Source organism: Phacochoerus africanus, chromosome 7 (genome assembly GCF_016906955.1).
Source record: "Phacochoerus africanus isolate WHEZ1 chromosome 7, ROS_Pafr_v1, whole genome shotgun sequence".
NCBI lineage: Eukaryota > Metazoa > Chordata > Mammalia > Artiodactyla > Suidae > Phacochoerus > Phacochoerus africanus.
In genome coordinates this window covers 83444878-83463398 of record NC_062550.1, presented here as the reverse complement: position 1 = coordinate 83463398, position 18521 = coordinate 83444878, and the positions used below count along the sequence as shown (strand labels likewise).

Below are 18521 nucleotides of genomic sequence, written 5' to 3'. Positions count from 1 at the left end.
AGTGACTTTGGGCTTGGCCACTTATCTTGCTTTGTGGACATGATGATGCATGCTGTCTCTGAAGAAAATTTGAAATGCACTTCTACAAATGACTAGAAGATTTACATAGATGTGTAGATAGGTGACAATAAACTGTTTTCAGACACTGATAGCCAATACTTCAAGACTTCCCCAAGGGGAAAGAAATGAGATAAGCCCTACCATAGCCTCAGCTTTCTGACTAAAGGCGTATTTCAGACCACCGGTCAATTCCAGCAGAATGAATCTAAAAGAGTGGGAATTTACAGGGTAGAATACTGGAGAAGAGGAAATTATCATAGAAAGAGCTTGCAAACTGAAAATCAAGTCATGCATGCATAGGGTGAACTCCACAAAGCTAGGCCAAGAATAACTGGCAAGTCATAAACTAAAAATTTCCCAAAGCTTAAAAAGGGCTAGAAGTCATTTGAGATCTAACCCCCTAGAGAGAACAGCCTCTTTGGACACTGAGAACAGTCAGTGAAGACCAGAGAAGGGTCACTTCTCAGTAGTGGGGCTAGCCCTAGTATAAAGTCGACTTTAGATCTACTATAATAAAGCTTAAAACCAAGACTTGTAAGGCTCCAAATAATCTACAGACAGCTGCGTATAGCAACAAAGTCCAAGAAAACTAAATACAGAACTACCATATGATCCAGCAATCCCAGTCCTGGGCATATATCTGGACAAAACTAAAATTCAAAAGATACATGGACCCCTATGTTCACAGCAGCTCTATTAACAATAGCTAAAACATAGAAGCAACTTAAATAACCATCAACAGATGAATAGATTAAGAAGATGTGGCACACATATACAGTGGAATACTACTCAGCCATAAAAGAACCAAATAATGCCATCTGCAGCAACATAGATGCAATTAAAGATTCTCATACTAAGTAAAGCAAGTCAGAAAGAGAAAGACAAATACCATATGATATCACTTATGTGTGGAATCTAAAATATGGCACAAATGAACCTAGCTACAAAACAGAAACAGACTCACAGACATAGAGAACAGACTTGTGGTTGCCAAGGGGAAGCAGGGAGGGAGTGGGATGGACTGGGAGTTTGGGATTAGCAGATACAAACCATCACCTTTAGAATGGATAAGCAATTAGGTCCTACTGTACAGCACAGGGAACTATATCTAGTCCCTTGGGATAAACTATAATGGCAGATAATAAAAGAAAGGGAATGTGGGTGTGTGTGTGTGTATACATATATGAATATATATAAATATAAATATATATATATATGAATGACTGGGTCAGTTTGCTGTAGAAAGCAGCAGAAACTGGCACAATGTTGTAAATCAAATATACTTTAATTAAAAAAAAAAAAAGTCCAACACTTTGTAAGGAAAAAAACAGTCAAGCACTTAACATTACACTCACAGTGTTCATCATCCAACCAAAAATTATTTTTAAGGGTCTGGAATTATATTTAGTTGCATTTACTTAGTTAAACATCCTGAGATATTCTATTTACTTTAGACAGTTCACGTACCTCAGAAAAGCTTCCTAGTACTTAAGATAATATTTCTAAATCTAACAAGTGTACAAATACACTGAGTCAAGTTTTCATAAATATTCACACAATGTACACAAATTTGGTAAAATTTCTATTTGACAATTATAAGAGTTAATTAATTATAAATATTGAAACAGAATTAGGAGACTGACATGTTACTCTAATGAGCTAGGTAACAAGTATATTCCAACACTAGGTACTGTTTCTTTAGCATAAAACCATTCGTACCACACATTTGATTCTCAGTATTTTTATAGTGAAACAGTTATAGCATCTAAAAACGTTTTTGGTAATAGCATCTTAGCTTATCAAGGTCTTATTATTGTCAGAGATTTCAGCCAAGACATTCCTGGATTTATCTCAAAAACCCTAATACTTATTTTGTATGGTAGGGACTTCACAACCTAAAGATAGAGTTGATTTCACAGTCCTTGTAGCCTGTGGCTTTAGATTTAAGTTAAGTGTTACTGAACTTTTCTGACATCTCACAAAATGCTTCAACCCTCATTCATACTCTTATCTTTGAATGAATTTTGTATTTCCTCATTGTCTTAAGTATTTAAAGATTCCCTCAACTCTGACTAAAGATGTTTGAATTAGATAGAAACTCGATTTTTTCTCCAATCAGATAGGAACAATTACTACAAATATTAAAATAATATCCAAATTTCATCCTCATTGCTTCATCTGGATTTGCCATCGCATCTTCAAAATAATTAAACTAACAGAATTCATTTAAATATTTTCTTCCATTTAAAGGGATATGACTAATACTACATATAGAGTCATCTTCTCCGTAGTTTTTTAAAAGATGAAAAACCTTTACTGGATGGATTCCCAGTTCTCCTTGCTAACATTCCAATTAGAAAGCATGCCTATCTAAGGTTGCCAAAAATCTCTTTATAGAATCAGACAGAAAACCAAAAGCATTAAAACTCACTAAACATAAATGAAAAGAACTATTCTGCCAGGTCAGATCATCTTAGTATTTCACTGTCAGGTCAAGAGAGGAGCCCATGCCAGACTTTTAATTTACTCTCAACATCACATCTCTGGAAGGACATCTGAAGGTGAAAAAACACTAATCTTCCTAACTCCAGAATCACTGCCCTGAATTTTCAAAGAGGGGGAAAAGTTTCTCAGGAAAGAAATGAAAAATAATGAGTAGGCAGTTCCTCAAAAAGTTAGAAGTTATATGATCCAGAAATTTCACTGCTATGTATATACCAAGAGAACTGAAAAAAATATGTTCACACAAAAACGTGTACAAGAATGTTCAAAGCAGCATTACGCATTAGAGCCAAACAGTGGAAGCAAACCAAATGTCCATCTACTGGCAAATGGATAAATGAAATGTGATATATCCATACAATGGAACATTATTCAGCCATATTATTAATCCATAAAAGGAAATATTATTCAGTATTCGTCATGATTCAGTACTGCATCATGCCAAAGCACAGATGAACCTTGAAAACATACTAGCTGAAAGAAATTGGAGAGAAAAGGTCACACAGTGTACGATTCCATTTCTTGAAATGTCTACAACAGGCAAATCCATAGAGAAAGAAAGTAGATTCGTGGCTGCTGGTGCTGGGGGAAAGGTAGAATGCGGAGTGACTGCTAAAGGTTTCTTTTTAGGGTGATGAAAATGTTCTGGAACGAGATAATAGGTGGCACACTCTCATAAATATGCCAAGAACTACAGAATTGTACACTTTTAAAAGGTGAATTGCATGGCAAGTGATTTATATCTCAACTTTAAAAATTCTAACAACAACAAAAAAAGAATGGGAATTGTAGTCCTTAAAAATGTTAAAGACAAAGACACAGATGTATACATACATACAGATGGACAGAAGAAAGGATGAAGTAAATGGGGTAAAATTATAACATTTGGTGAATATGGGTAAGGGTATATAGGGTTTTTTGGTACCTTTACTTCTGCAATATATATATATATTTTTTTTGCCATTTCTTGGGCCGCTGGGAGGTTCCCAGGCTAGGGGTTGGCTTGGAGCTGTAGCCACCAGCCTACACCACAGCTCATGGCAAAGCCGGATCCTTAACCCACTGAGCAAGGCCAGGGATCGAACCTGCAACCCCATGGTTCCTAGTCGGATTCGTTAACCACTGCACCACGACTCCTATTTCTGCAAATATTTTATACGTTTAAAATTATCTCCAAATAAAAAAAATTAACATGAAAGAAAAGGGCAAAAACCATGATAAAATTAAAATATTTAAGACGATTTATTGCAAATGTCTTCAATTTCCTGCCAAATCTAAAATGCCCATCCCTAGCAAATTAAATACGTTTGATTGTATAGGACCCTCTTACCTCTTCCCTGGCCAAATTCTAATCCGATGGTTACAGGGAAATTGCAATTAGACAAAAAGGGAAGGTGGTTAAACATTCCTCCTTTTAGGCTCTATTAGTGTTTTATAGATGTCATAAGATTAAAGAATTACTTTTAGAAAACCACTAATGACACAATAAGCAAGAGAAGATGGTTAATTAAAAGCCAGCCATGACAGAACATTGACAGAACTATACTTTTTAAAAAATCCAACCACGAACTTGTGCATTAAAAGTCCCTTCCTTCTAAATCAAATATATTTAAATGATAGTCAGAATAATATATTAATTTCTGGATATATCAGAATGGACATTGTGGTGGGCTGAATAACGGTTCTCAAAAACATCCATATCCTAATCTCCAGAAACAGTGAATGTTACCTTCTTGGTAAAAGCAGCATTGCAGATATGATTAAGTAAGGATTTTGAAACAGGGAGAATATCCTGGGTTACCTGAGTGAGCCCTAAAGTAATCACAGTTACACTATAAGCAAGAAATAGAGAGGAATTTAACTACAGGAGATAAAGCAATGTGACCACAGAAGCAGAGATCAGTAATGTGGCTGCAGGCTAAGGAATGCTGGTGGCTACCTGAAGATGGAACATTTCCCCTGAAACCTCCAGAAGGATCAAGCCCTGCTGACACCTTGATTTTAGCGCTGAACAACCAACTCATTTTGGACTTTGGCCTCTAGAACTATATGAAAATTAATTTCTGTTCTTCTAAGCCATAAAGTTGTAGTAATCTGTTACAGCAGCAATGCAAATAAATATGGGACTACAGATAAAATTGTGGAATTCTGGAGTTCCCGTTGTGGTGCAGTGGAAACTAATCCAACTAGGAACCATGAGGATGCAGGTTCGATCCCGGGCCTCGCTCAGTGGGTTAAGATCCGCCGTTGCTGTGAGCTGTGGTGTAGGTCGCAGATGTGGCTCAGACATGGCATTGCTGTGGCTGTGGTGTAGGCCGGCAGCAACAGCTCTGATTAGACCCCTAGCCTGGGAACCTCCATATGCCACAAGTGCGGCCCTAAAAAACACAAAACACACACACACACACAAATTGTGGAATTTTAAGCCTAATAAATGTCTGTGTAGATTAGTACTGATTCAATGCTATAGATAAACTACAGAAAAGTAAGGGTTAACACAACCAAGGTGGGTCAAATTGCCATGATTCCACTTAACTGCCAAACATAATTGCCATCTTTTTGATTCACAGCTTTCCATTTTACTATATTGTTGGTGGGATTTTGCGACTACTGTTACATAATTGCATTAACAGCATTCATTATTTCCCTGAAATTCTTCTGAAATATATAACTGCTAGGAGTGACATTTTTATGTCAGGTCTTTCTGAAGTAATAAAGCAATGGGCATGGTAAGTTGTGAGCAATTTTTCAAAGGCCCTTTACAGTAACCATCAGAATTTTCTCACCAAACCGACCTTCTAGGAACCAAGATCAGACAGAGCTAAAGAAGTGCAGAAGAATGGCATGCACAATAATTTTTTTTAATTTATTTTTTGTCTTTTTAGGGCCACACCCTTGGCATATGGAGGTTCCCAGGCTAGAGGGTGAATTGGAGCTGTAGCCATGGGCCTACACCACAGCCACAGCAATGGGGATCTCAGCCCCGTCTGCAACCCACACCACAGCTCACAGCAACGGCAGACCCTTAAACCACTGAGTGAGGCCGGGGATCGAACCTGTGTCCTCATGGATACTAGCCAGATTCGTTTCTGCTGAGCTACGACGGGAACGCCAATAATTTTAGATTCTAGTCACACTACCACATCAAGGCCATGATATCCTAGAAAGTATTGTAAATAACCAGGGGCCTCTCTGTCGGTCACCACAGGACTGAAGTAACAACCCGAGGCTGTTACTGCTCTTAGAGCTTACTGCTTCCTGAGTCGTGTTTTTAAAGCTAACCCTGAAGAAGAAAAATGAACCAACATTTTGCTTCTCAAATCTTGCCTAAAAAAGGAAGAGCTGATAATTTTTCAAATCAGTAAACATCATGTACATAAAGGAACTGCATAGCCACGGAGTTATAACTAATTGAAAAAGAGTCTTTAAAATCCTCTTAAAATTATGCAAGCAAGAAGAAAAGGCCAACAACTATTAGGTATGGGTATTTCAGTCACTGGCCCCACTTTAGATCCTTTTAATAGCTTTTGAAGATTACTGTTTAAAGATTACTCTATGAATGAATAAATATCTTTATATTTTCTCTGCAAGTCATACGAAGCATATCGTAATTTAGAGCTTAGACTACTCTCTAAACTCACTTTCTATTTCCTTTTCTATTTTCACTTGAAATACAGCTTTTCTGGCCATATGTTGCCATTTTTATTTTTTCTGTGGTGATACTAACTTCTAGATACTTTCTGCTAAGACAATATGCCCTTCCAATATTTTCCTAATACTATGTCCTCATCAAAGGATTTTTATTACAATCTATTGTGTTATTGGACAGGTACTGTGGCAAAGCCATTCAAAGAGGTATCTATCCTTCATTTCCCATGCATATACCGCTTCCTGAATAATTTCTACTCACATCAACTGAATAGCTTTCAAAAGGAATAAAGCATTTGGTGAAGAGCCACTTATTTAACATCCATTATGTGTAAGGCACTATGGGGCCTAAGAAACAAACAAAATAAAAACACAGTTTTGTTCTCAAGAAGCTTAGAGCCTCGTAAGTGAAGATACAGCGTTACATAAAAAGCTACAGGGATGGGCCAAATGTAAAGAATGTCTCAAGAGAAGTGTTGATAAAGCGCTGTAAGGATTCAGAGCAGATACCGAAGATTAGGGAACTCTGTGAATTTAGGACTGAACAATGAGAATTCTGGCTGGCCTTCATGGAGAGGAGGGGAATGACACGAGAAAGAAAAATCACAGGCAGTGTGTGAGAAGCAGCAAATGGCTGAGTTTGGCTGCAGAACAAGAAAGGGAGGAGGTACACGGAAGGTACAGAAAGGGAGAAGCCGGCAGGAGCTTGACAAGAAGGTAAGACTCCAGGGAGCTTGAACACCAGGCTAAAACTTTAACCGTGTTCCCTAAGCAATAAAGATTTCCTCAGGGTGACTGCAAAAATAAAGTCAGTAACAGTAAACAAAGCTTTGTTTCCTTTGACCTTTTTTTGAGAACTAGAGAGGTGAGAAGGGAAATTTCATATTTACTTCGGATATCAGAAATCAGCACATTTTCTCAGGCGTAAAAGAAAGGCAGGACACTGAACAAACGTTGAGTGAGCCTTAGGGCATGCACCAAAGCTAACAGAACACCAGAGGAGCTGTTCAGAGTTGTTTCTGAAAATCCAAACTCTAAGTGAAGAGTTAAGTGAGATTTTTCTCAGTGTCCAGTTCTTTGAGAGCCACATAATTCATGGCCTCTTTTTATATCCAAAGCCTATGGCTGCCATGAAATCCTCTTTTTATCGCTAAAGATTGCCAAGTGTTTCCAACATAGTCAGGAATTAAACTTGGTTTCCAAGACCTAGGCATCTCAGCAGAGCAAATGGGATCTTGGAATTTAAACGTGCCCATTCCTAATCTTTGTGATCACAATACCTCCCAACTGCCCCCCACCTCCCCGACCCATACTAGGCTTCCAACTGCTGGTCTTAGGAGGCCCCCTAGTGTTCATAATGCAAACACTTTAGAAATCCAAAACCAACATTTGAGAAACAGTTTTAAGGAGTCCTCCTACACCACAGCGGGGTAAGAGTCAGGCATTGTCACTGCAGCAGCTTGGGTCGCCGCTGTGGTAAGGGTTTGATTCTTAGCCCAGGAACTTCTACATGCCACAGATGTGGCGAAAGAAAGAAAGAGAAACATCTTTAAATTAACTGTGGAATCAATCTGGCAGCCCATTTAAAAAAATGTCATTCTAGGGAAACAAATGATTCAGATGGAAGATAGAAGATCTTGTTTTAATTAATTCATCTTGAATTACTTTAAGCCAACTTTCAGATGATAAGTAAAGGCTTGGAAAAGCTTCAATAATATTTAATAATAAAATTATTTTTCCAAAATTATGGCCTATAATGGTACCATTATATTTCACCTTTTAATTTCCTGATCTAGTTAAACTACTAATATATCATCTATAACACTCAAAATATTGAAAGCTTTACAGAATAACACATTATGATTAAGTCTTTTTTTTTCCTTTTTTGGTCTTTCATCTTTTGAGGGCCATACCTGTGGCACATGGAAGTTCCCAGGCTAGGGGAGGTCAAATGAGAGCTGCAGCTGCCACCCTATGCCACAGCCACAGCAATGAGGGACCCACACCACACCATGTCTGCAACCTACACCATGGCTCACAGCAATGCTGGATCCTTAACCCACTGAGCAAGGTCAGGGATCAAACCCGAGTCCTCGTGGATACTAGTTGGGTGCTTTACCACTGAGCCACAATGGTAACTCCTGATTAAGTCTTTTTAAAAGGAGAGATTATCACTTTGTCATTTTTAAAAATAAAATTTAAAAAGTGAGCACACAGGAGTTCCCCTCATTAAATAACTTAAGGTAACTTTATATACTAAAAAAAGGCTTCTCTTGGTATTTCCAAAAGTAATAGAAAATGACTGCCTTGGCAAAGTCCTTTCTTAATTCAAAAACATTTATCTGAGACTCTTTCTTCTTCAAACCAAATTACTTTGGATTTATTCTAAAATATACCATAAATCTGTCTAAAATCCATGAAAATATACGAAGATATGCGAATAAGAATTTGTTTCTAGCTTGGCTACTAATCTCTCCCTCCTTTTTTTTTTTTTTATTACTGTGGGTTTCTATTTTTCTTTTAATCTTCCAAAAAATTTGGCATCTAAAAAAAATGAAACCACAATCAACTTTCGGCAAAACTTATGTTCACAAATCATATTCATTGACACAGTTCCAGAGTATAAATGTGCATAAAAACAATTCATTCAATTCTATACATACTTTATTACTATTATCAGGAATCTCATATATGACTCCAAATTCACACAGCATTCAGGCTAATTTTCATAGTGACTTTTTGGTTGTTGCTAGCAATCGTCACATCTGTTTCTGATAGGGGGAAAAAATCACTAAGTAACCTTATGTTCTGAGACAAGAGTGCAAAACATGTATCAGAATCCTCTGGGTTGACCCCTCACTGGCTACATATTCAGAGGAAAAGGCAGAATTCACCCTGCTAGACCTGGGTTCAACTTTCCTACCAGTTATGGACAACATATATAACCTTTAAGATCTTCAGTTTTCTCATCTGAAATTAGAGAAGATAATCCTTATCTTTTGGAATTTAAAACTCCTTAAGAGGAGAAAAAATGTGAGTACCACAACACATAGTAGGTATACAATGAATAGAAGATATTGTTCTAATCAATCTCAACCACAGTTCTAATACAGATGAAGGCCACCATGGATTGACGACATTGCTGCAACAATATTTATTCAAAGAGACTGAATAATGCATCATATTTAATTTAAAGTCAACTTACCAAGACAGGAGTACAAGCCCTGACTTATCCAAGCTAATATGGCAAGAGTTATAAGGTCCCCAAAACTAGCAGCAATGGGTGTAGCAACATTATCAGGATTTATACCAGTCTTCTTTGAACCAACGATAACCCCAACCATTATTATTCCTAGAAAAAAGAAAGCTCATTACTTTCTGTGCTATGATTTAAAGAATATCAATCCCCTAAATACTGAAATACATTGGCTAGACAAACAGTGTATCAGTTCCAGTTAGACTTCTTAGATAAGCTGATTAGAGCAAACAAAACATTTTTGCTTTGGCAAAATGTCTTTCATCAAATTCCAAGTGGGGAATCACAAAAGATTTGAGAAGTTCATTGTTGCATTTAGAGATCTGAAAAGCTACTGTAAAATAACATTAAAGCTAAAATTTCAAATTTAGTAAAATGCATGTCCTAGATGTAATGTATCCATGTGTATCAAAGCCAAAGATTTTACTTTAACCCTCAAAGTATGAAAATGTCAAAGAAAGGTGAGTCATATTTATATACATAGCAAATGGGAAGAATACCAACAAAATCAGATTTGTTTATATAGTGGTAGCCAGAAATGCTTGCTTCGTTTTATTAAAAAGTGCTGAAGTATTAAGAAGAGGGGAATTATTAAATTTTGAATACTGGAGGCTAGAATACAAGAAGCAGTCCTTGTAAAGGTTATTCTTTAAACTCAAAAGTTTCTGACTATGAACCTACAACAACAGAAGATGAAGATATACTTGCACTTTTAATACCTTATATTACTGAATCATAGAAACAGGAGAAAAATAACATTTATATCTATACTGTACACTTTTAGACTGAAAATTATTCTAAATGATTTTATTCTAACTCCTTTTATAGATAATAAAACTGAGGTCTTAGGAGTAGGTTTAAATTCTTGCCTAAGGTCACAAAGTTTGTAAGTTACAGTGTTTTTTCCACTAACCCATAAAGCTGAAGTTTTTTTCTTTCTCTTTTTTGGCCAAACCTTGGCATATGGAAGTCCCTAGCAGGAATGGGATCTGAGCTGCAGCTACAAATTACACCACAGCTGCAACAATGCCAGATCCTTAACCCATTGCAACAGGCCCGGGATTTAACCCAGGCCTCTGCAGAGTCAACACTGGATCCTTAACCCACTGCACCATAGCAAGAACTCTGAGCCAAAATTATTGAAAGTAGATTTTTGTCTTGGTTCAATGTCTCACATCTTATATTCTGGAGGTTTTTTTTCAATCTTTCAATCTATGGACTTACCTTTCCCATAATATTATTGTAAACAGAAAAAAGAATAGAAGAAAAACCTTTAAATGTATTATTTTAAGTATTGACTCAGTCAAAATATGATTGGATAGAATTTTTTTTTCAAAATTAGCACATTTAAAGATCAATGGGGAAAGTTCTCCTATGACGGAATGCTGTCTTTATCTTTTCAGCTGAAAACAAATATTTCACCATGATGGACCAGAGGAAAGAGTTGAGAGGCAAGAAACGGTTTTGATTCTGATTTTTCTGTGAATGAGCTGACAAAATTGGATAAGCTACCTTACCTGAATCAGTTTTCTCACCTCCTAAAGGTGGTCAATAGTATCTGCTTTACATATATAAAGGGTGAATTATCATGAAATTAGAACATACATTATTCAAAGAAAGAAGGCACAAACAAATGTATTTTAAAAATCTGAATGGTTAAGGTTTTAAAAATCCCAAGCAACACAAATACTTGTTAGGCTGAAAAAACTGAAACAATTATTTTTAAATGAAACAAGATTAGAAAGAGAACAGAAGCAAATGAGCCTAAAGAAAGAGAGTACTAAAGCTTTAACATTTTTTTTACCAGAAATTAATTTTCCAATAACATAACTTCACTCCTTTTTTTTTTTGTATTTTTGCCTTTCCTAGAGCCGCACCAACGGCACATGGAGGTTCCCAGGCTAGGGGTCGAATCAGAGCTGAAGCTGCAGGCCTATGCCAGAACCATAGCAACATGAGATCCAAGCTGTGTCTGTGACCCACACCACAGCTCACCGAAACTCGGGATCCTTAACCCATTGAGCAAGGCCAGGGATTGAACCCAAAACCTCATGGTTCCTAGTCGGATTCGTTAACTACTGAGCCATGATGGGAACTTCATCTTCACTCTATTTTTGACAGTGTTAATAACACCATTCAATTCTAGTAGTTCTATATAGAGACAAAAAACTACCGCTGGTATAAATTAAGTACTAAAACACATGCCTAAAAGTATTTTAGAAGTCAAATCTTTTTTTTTTTTTTTTGTCTTTTGTCTTGTTGTTGTTGTTGTTGCCGTTGCCATTTCCTGGGTCGCTCCCGCGGCATATGGAGGTTCCCAGGCTAGGGGTTGAATCGGAGCTGTAGCCACCGGCCTACGCCAGAGCCACAGCAATGCGGGATCCGAGCCGCGTCTGCAACCTACACCACAGCTCACGGCAAGGCCGGATCGTTAACCTACTGAGCAAGGGCAGGGACCGAACCCGCAACCTCATGGTTCCTAGTCGGATTCGTTTCCGCTGCACCACAACAGGAGCTCCAAATCTTAATTTTAGTAACATTCTCTAAATTACCAGAGTCAAGCCAAAAAAGTTAGCTTTGCTGTATGATCACTTGACATGAAAATTTTCTATTTTTTACTTCACTGGTGATATAAGGTGACAAGATGACAACTATAAAATAAGACGAACCAATTCTTTTTGTGTGTGTGTGTGTGTGTGTGTGTGTGTGTGTGTCTTTTTGTCATTTCTTGGGCCACTCCCGCGGCATATGGAGGTTCCCAGGCTAGGGGTCCAAATTGGAGCTGTAGCCACCGGCCTACGCCAGAGCCACAGCAACGCAGGATCTGAGCCACATCTGCAACCTACACCACAGCTCACGGCAATGCTGGATCGTTAACCCACTGAGCAAGGCCAGGGATCGAACCCAAAACCTCATGGTTCCTAGTCGGATTCGTTAACCACTGCGCCACAACGGGAACTCCCTTTCTCAGTTTTTTTTAACGAACAAATATCATTTAAATGAAAATAGTTAAAATGGAAGATAATTAGAAAGTTAAAAAATGTAGACATTTATAAATTTACTTACCCTGCAGAAGAGATGCAATGAAGGCAGTTGCTACACTGCTAGAGCACAAAAGTATGGAATGATCAAGATAGTATTTTCCCTCTGGAATCCAGCCCAGTATAATTGCTGCCACAGCTGCTAGAAAGCCAACTACTGTTGCTTGAACCTTAAAAAGAATTTTAATAAAATCCAACTGAATTATTCATTTTGAAAACATTTTTATTTGATTATATAAGTATGCATACAAGGAGTAAGAAGAAAGAAATACGGTCAAATGGTAATTAAGCTGCCTTACCTTTTGAAGAAGCTGCTACGTTTTAGTTTTACTATTCCCTGAGGTTATGGGGTCTCAAAGTGCCCAGATCTCTTGGCAACAGGTGTAGAATAGGGTCCAGGAATCTATTTGTTACCAAGCACCTCATGGGACTCTAATGATGCAATCACTGATCATCTAAAAAAATACCAAACTTAAGACTGAAAAGTACCCAATCCACATGACTGAAGTCTGACTCTAGGGCAATACTGACAAGAGATGGGGTTCTATAACTGAGTGATAAGAGTTTGATTCCTGGCTATATCACTTAATCTCCCGGCAAGTTATTTAAATTCATTCATCCAATAAGCATTAATTTGGAATCTACTTTTACCAGGTGCTATGCTTGTTACTGGGCTACAACAGTGGTCAAAATAGATTTCTTCCCTGCCCTCACAGAGCTCTTAGTCAATAGGAGATGCAGACATTAAAAGTAACCTCACAAATAGTCACAATCATGATTAGTGCTATAAAAACTTAAGCATCTAATCTGAAAAGTGATAGTGACAATATCAAACAGGAAAGGGTTGACATTTAAATGAATTACATAAATATACGAAGTGCCTCCCACAGTGGTATCACAAAGCAAACCTCAAAAAAAAAAAGCAACTAGGAGTTCTGGTTGTGTCAAAGCGGAAACAAATCCAACTAGTATTCATCCAGGATCCATGAGGATGCAGATTTGATCCCTGGCCTTGCTCAGTGAGTTAAGGATCTGGTGTTGCTGTGAGCTGTGGTGTAGGTTGCAGACGTGGCTCAGATCCTGTATTGCTGTGCTGTGGCCAGTAGCTGTATCTCTGATTCAACCCCTAGCCTGGGAACATCCACATGCTGTGGGTGCCGCCCTAAAAAGCAAAACAACAACAACAACAACAAAAAAAACACCTGGAAAAAGTAATGCTAATTGTGCTATGTCACAAATACAGTTGTAAAAATCTTGGTGAAAATTTTATAGATTCTTACCTCCATGAAAACACAGACACATTCACCGTTTTGGGTAGATTTTCTAGGTGCTCACAGACTCTCTGAAGCCCATCTATGTACTGGAATCCAGGGTTCCAGGTAAAAAACCCTAGTGGTATGATCTTATCACAGATTAAACTAGTGAAAAAGCCAGGGCTAGCAAGTCCAAATATTCTAGGTTCCAGCCCCAGATCTTTCATTACAGCAGATTCAGAGCTGAGAGTCAGGCAGCATTACGGATGTATCAGTTGCTAAGATACTTCAGCATTCTCATACTGTTTAGTAAATAATACCACATGTTAAAAACAATAACATTAATTAATAATGTAAAGTCTACTAGGTGTTTCTTTTTTTTTTGTCTTTTTGCTATTTCTTGGGCCGCTCCCTCGGCATATGGAGGTTCCCAGGCTAGGGGTCGAATCAGAGCTGCAGCCACCGGCCTACGCCAGGGCCACAGCAACGCGGGATCCGAGCCGCGTCTGCAACCTACACCACAGCTCACGGCAACGCTGGATCCTTAACCCACTGAGTGAGGCCAGGGATTGAACCCGAAACCTCATGGTTCCTAGTCGGATTCGTTAACCACTGCGCCACGACGGGAACTCCAACTAGGTGTTTCTTAGAAACACAATTCAGAGCTAGAAAGCCTATGTAAGACATCACAGCATTTACATACAAACACACACAGCTGAGATTAAAAAAAAAAAAAAAAAGTCCTATTCTGTAAACCTGCAAAGGAAATATCCAATTGTACCCAAGAGAAGAGCAAAGTCTGGGTTAAGGAGTAGCTGGGGGGTTAATAGGAGCCATAGGCCTAAACAGATGTGAGCACAGGGCATACCCCCCCACCCCCACCCCAGGGAGGTAGTGGTTCTTCATAGGGATTGGGAACTTTGTTCTATTTGACAATTTATGGGCAGGCTGAGGTGGAAACCATGAACAACTGCAAAGAAATCTGCAACGAGTTGTCTGATTGGGATCCATTTATTAGTCAGAACACACAGCCCAGCTAATGAGAGCAGGAGCCTCTGCTGGCCTTTCCATCCTTCCCCACCTCTACTGTCCAGACCTGGTCACTAGCCAAGAGAGCACGGCTAGCCCACCCCTCTCCCCTCCCCACGCCTCCTACCCCTTCACAAGCCTTAGCAGATGAAGCTTCAGAGAGAGCACAACCCCTGCCCCCACCTGCCCTTGTTTTCTTCTCCCTTCTCCTTTTGTCCACAAGTAACTGGGCTCCAGCCAGTTGCTGCCTCACTGGCTGGCACCAGTTATGTCCTAAGGGGTCTGTGTGGGGTTTCCTGTTTCTCATACTTCCTTGGTGGCGTGAGACAAAGACAGAGACTTCAGGTTCTGGCAACCTCAATCAGCGAATCCCCAGCCATCTCTGGCTCCCATTCTGACCACCCGTTACAGAGAGAGGATGACATGGGGAGGGTGGAGACTGAGAGTGAAGGGAAAAATTAAAAGCTGAGATGGAAATTATTGGAATCATTTGATGAATAACATAGTACAACTCATATTACTTAGTAAGAGCTTAAAGTATTTAAAGAATATAATGCAATATATTTTCAAAGTTTAATTTATACATTAATTTACAGTAGTCTACTGGTTGTTAGATATTTCAGTTACTACCCCTGCATAGATTCCTACAGTTTCAAGCTGAAAAGGGTCATGGGAATCTCTAATGCAATACTGTAGAAATGAAGAGGAAAATGAAGCATAGACAGGTTAGCAAAGGTTATAGATACAGCTGATTAATGTTAGAGCTGACATTACCAGATTTTTTTCCAACTCTGTGTTTCTAGAAACAGTTGCACAGATTTTTTTTTTTTGCCAAAAAAAATCTTTTTTAAAGCCTTTATTCCAAAAACTCCTTTATTTCTTTGTCTTTGAAATGTACTACAAGGAATTGCTTTTCTGCAACATGATCATTTCCTTAGCTCAGACTTGCTAAAGAGTTGTTAGGGGGCTGTGTCTTGCGGATAAGAGAAGGTGGTAGGAAAGAAAAGAGATATTCCCCTGAGATTAGAAAGAAACTTAGATTATCTATATATAATCCATGTATATGTAATTGACAATTTAATGTGTTCATTTATATTAAAACTGATAACATTAACAAATTAAAGAAAATTCAGCTGAAACATCTTACCATAATATATAAAAAAGAGCTGAGTTTAATTAGAGGATTTACTTCTAAAAAAATCAAAGCAGAAAAACAGCACTTATGCAATGAAGTGCCAAATATTTATTTGTACAGATATTAACTCAAATTCTGGCTCTTTTCACACACTTAAGATAGAAAATATTTTGCATATTTATTGTGTATTTTGTACACTACACATTTTTCATACTTAAAAGAATCTGATCAGTTTCTAGAAAAAAAAACTATCAGAAGCCATGCATATCCATTTATTCTATCGCTTGTTCATAATACTAAATTATTGTTTTAGGTACCCTGAAACAATTAAATGGTAGACTTAAGAGCACTAAAATTTATTCCATCCTTACAGGTAAAGCCCAAGATCTATAAACAAATATATATAAATTACTTACCTGTTTTAAAGCCAAGTTGCCAATTATTAGGTTCCATTTTTCAATGGGTGAATCCATCTTCCCAATATTTACCTGTTAAGATAGATATTTTCATATATCATTGAATAGTCTATATGCTCTCTACTGTTTAAACAGCACATGAAGTCTTCAAGCCAAAAACAATCCTTTAGTATATCTGATGAGCTCACGCTGCACATTAAATATAATTCTGAATTCATTACAAGTCTTGCATCTTACCTTCAACTTGCCTGAAGTGTTCAGAAAAAAAAAAAATTTAACTTACTAGCTCACAAGAACTAGTGGACCAATTAATACTATCTATCTGCCCTATGATGTTACTTTACAACTAACATCAAGTGTCATACTAATGTGCCAAATTTTGTGTAGTGAGGTGCAATATAAATAATTACATAATTGTGGAGTGCCCGTTGTGGCTCAGCAGGTTAAGAACCCAACATAGTGTCTGTGAGAATGTGGGTTCAATCCCTGGCCTCTCTCACTGGGTTAAGGACCTGGCATTGCCCGCAAGCTGTGGGGTAGGTCACAGATGCAGCCCGGATCTGGCATTGCTATGGCTGAGGCAAAGGCTAGCAGCTGCAGCTCTGACCAGACCACTAACCCAGGAACTTCCATATGCCACAGATACGGCCATTTAAAAAAAAAATTACATAATTTGGAGCTGTTAGCATTTAATTCCACATCAGGAAATTTATGTAATTTGAAGAATTATTGACCAAAAACCCCAGATATAAATAAATCATTCATATGTACAAAATCTATTTGAGTCCTAAATAAAATAGCTAATAATAAAAAAGTCATTCAGTTCATACATGAATTTTGATAATATATCTATTAAAATTTATATGTCTTTCTGCTAAATGGAAGAATATGCTCCAAAAAACAATATTATTCACTCATTCAGTTGCTCTGTAATTAAATCACCCTTCTTCTCAACCTCTTAGGATTCAAAAAAATGCATATCTAAATCTGACAAGTTTTTTCTAAAGCATTCATTTGGAAAGCAGTAAGTAATGATTACTAAAAATATACTGAACTAGGTTTCAATTATTCATCTGGTTGGTCATGGAAGACAGGTGAATGTGTAAATTGGGAGATAACATAAGGGTAATTATTTATGGGTAGTTAACCACAGACAAACTAGGGTTTAGCTCACTGGCTTCAGACCAACAAGTTAAGTGCTACAACATTTCCTATATCAGTCTGGAAAACGATTCTATAACCCCACTCTGGACTGTAATCTCAAAGTATCAAGCAAATGCACACATGCAGATTTCTCAGCATTTCAGAACAATTACTGGAATATTTCCTTCCTAAGCCTGGAAGTATAAATGATAGATGAAATCTGTGTTTGTAGCTCTAGACAACCTGGATCTTTGCCCTAGTGAATAAGGAACAAGCAATGTTTAAAGTGTGAACCTGTCTAAGGTTTAGTGTTCGAGAAATAGGTATGAAGGAAATGAGCGTTGTTTTTAATAACTTTTAGAAACATGCCTATAGGTGGAAGAAACAATCTAAAATGATTCCATGAAAGAGTACAAGATGTCAAGACTTCAGGACTGCTTGATGATCAGTGGAGACACGCATTCATTACAGTCTAGCAAAAGATTGAGAAAGGTGAGAGTGACAGAAAGAATGAGTGCTATGAATCAGGGATTTGCCAGATTCCCTTAGCATCTCACTAGTAGTGATGTCCGGGGCAGCATGCCTCAAAATCTGCTTCCCTAGAGCATCAGACTGTAGTCTGCCAGTGAGAAGCACTTGCCTAAGGTTTGAAAGGCAGAAGAGAAGGAGAAGCTATTCATTTTGGAAGGTCCCATTGGTCAGATAGGGTAGGTATCTGGACCTCTTCACTGCAATGCACCCATGGCTTTCCTCCCCTACTCCAGAGCTTCAGGCTGTTCCTCTGATCCTCCCATTACGGAACTTCCCTTCGACTTCTCCCACACCCGTGTGAGCCCACGTTGGTCTACTACACTCCTTACTGCCACAATACACAACATGGCTCTGCTTTCCTGACCAAGTCCACCTGACAGAGCAACTTCCCACTATTCAATTAATCACTTTGGAAAGGATGATGATCACAATCTCTAAGTCCCTTCCAATCTAGAAGTCTTTCCATCTGTCATCCTTTTACTGTACGATAAATAATAAATAGTAAGT

The 18521-nt window shown here is 38.0% G+C and overlaps 1 protein-coding gene across 3 annotated transcripts in view; it reads right to left on the bottom strand.

Annotated features, from left to right (window-relative positions):
- The window catches only part of SLC41A2 (solute carrier family 41 member 2), a 128430-nt gene that overhangs the window by 60179 nt on the left and 49730 nt on the right, over nucleotides 1-18521 (bottom strand). For all 3 annotated transcript variants that reach the window (XM_047788127.1, XM_047788126.1, XM_047788125.1), the window contains exons 4-6: nucleotides 16341-16412; nucleotides 12533-12677; nucleotides 9416-9562 (exon numbers count right to left, since the gene is read on the bottom strand). In XM_047788127.1, the coding sequence (XP_047644083.1) occupies nucleotides 9416-9562; nucleotides 12533-12677; nucleotides 16341-16412 (364 nt within the window). The remainder of the gene's footprint in view (nucleotides 1-9415; nucleotides 9563-12532; nucleotides 12678-16340; nucleotides 16413-18521) is intronic.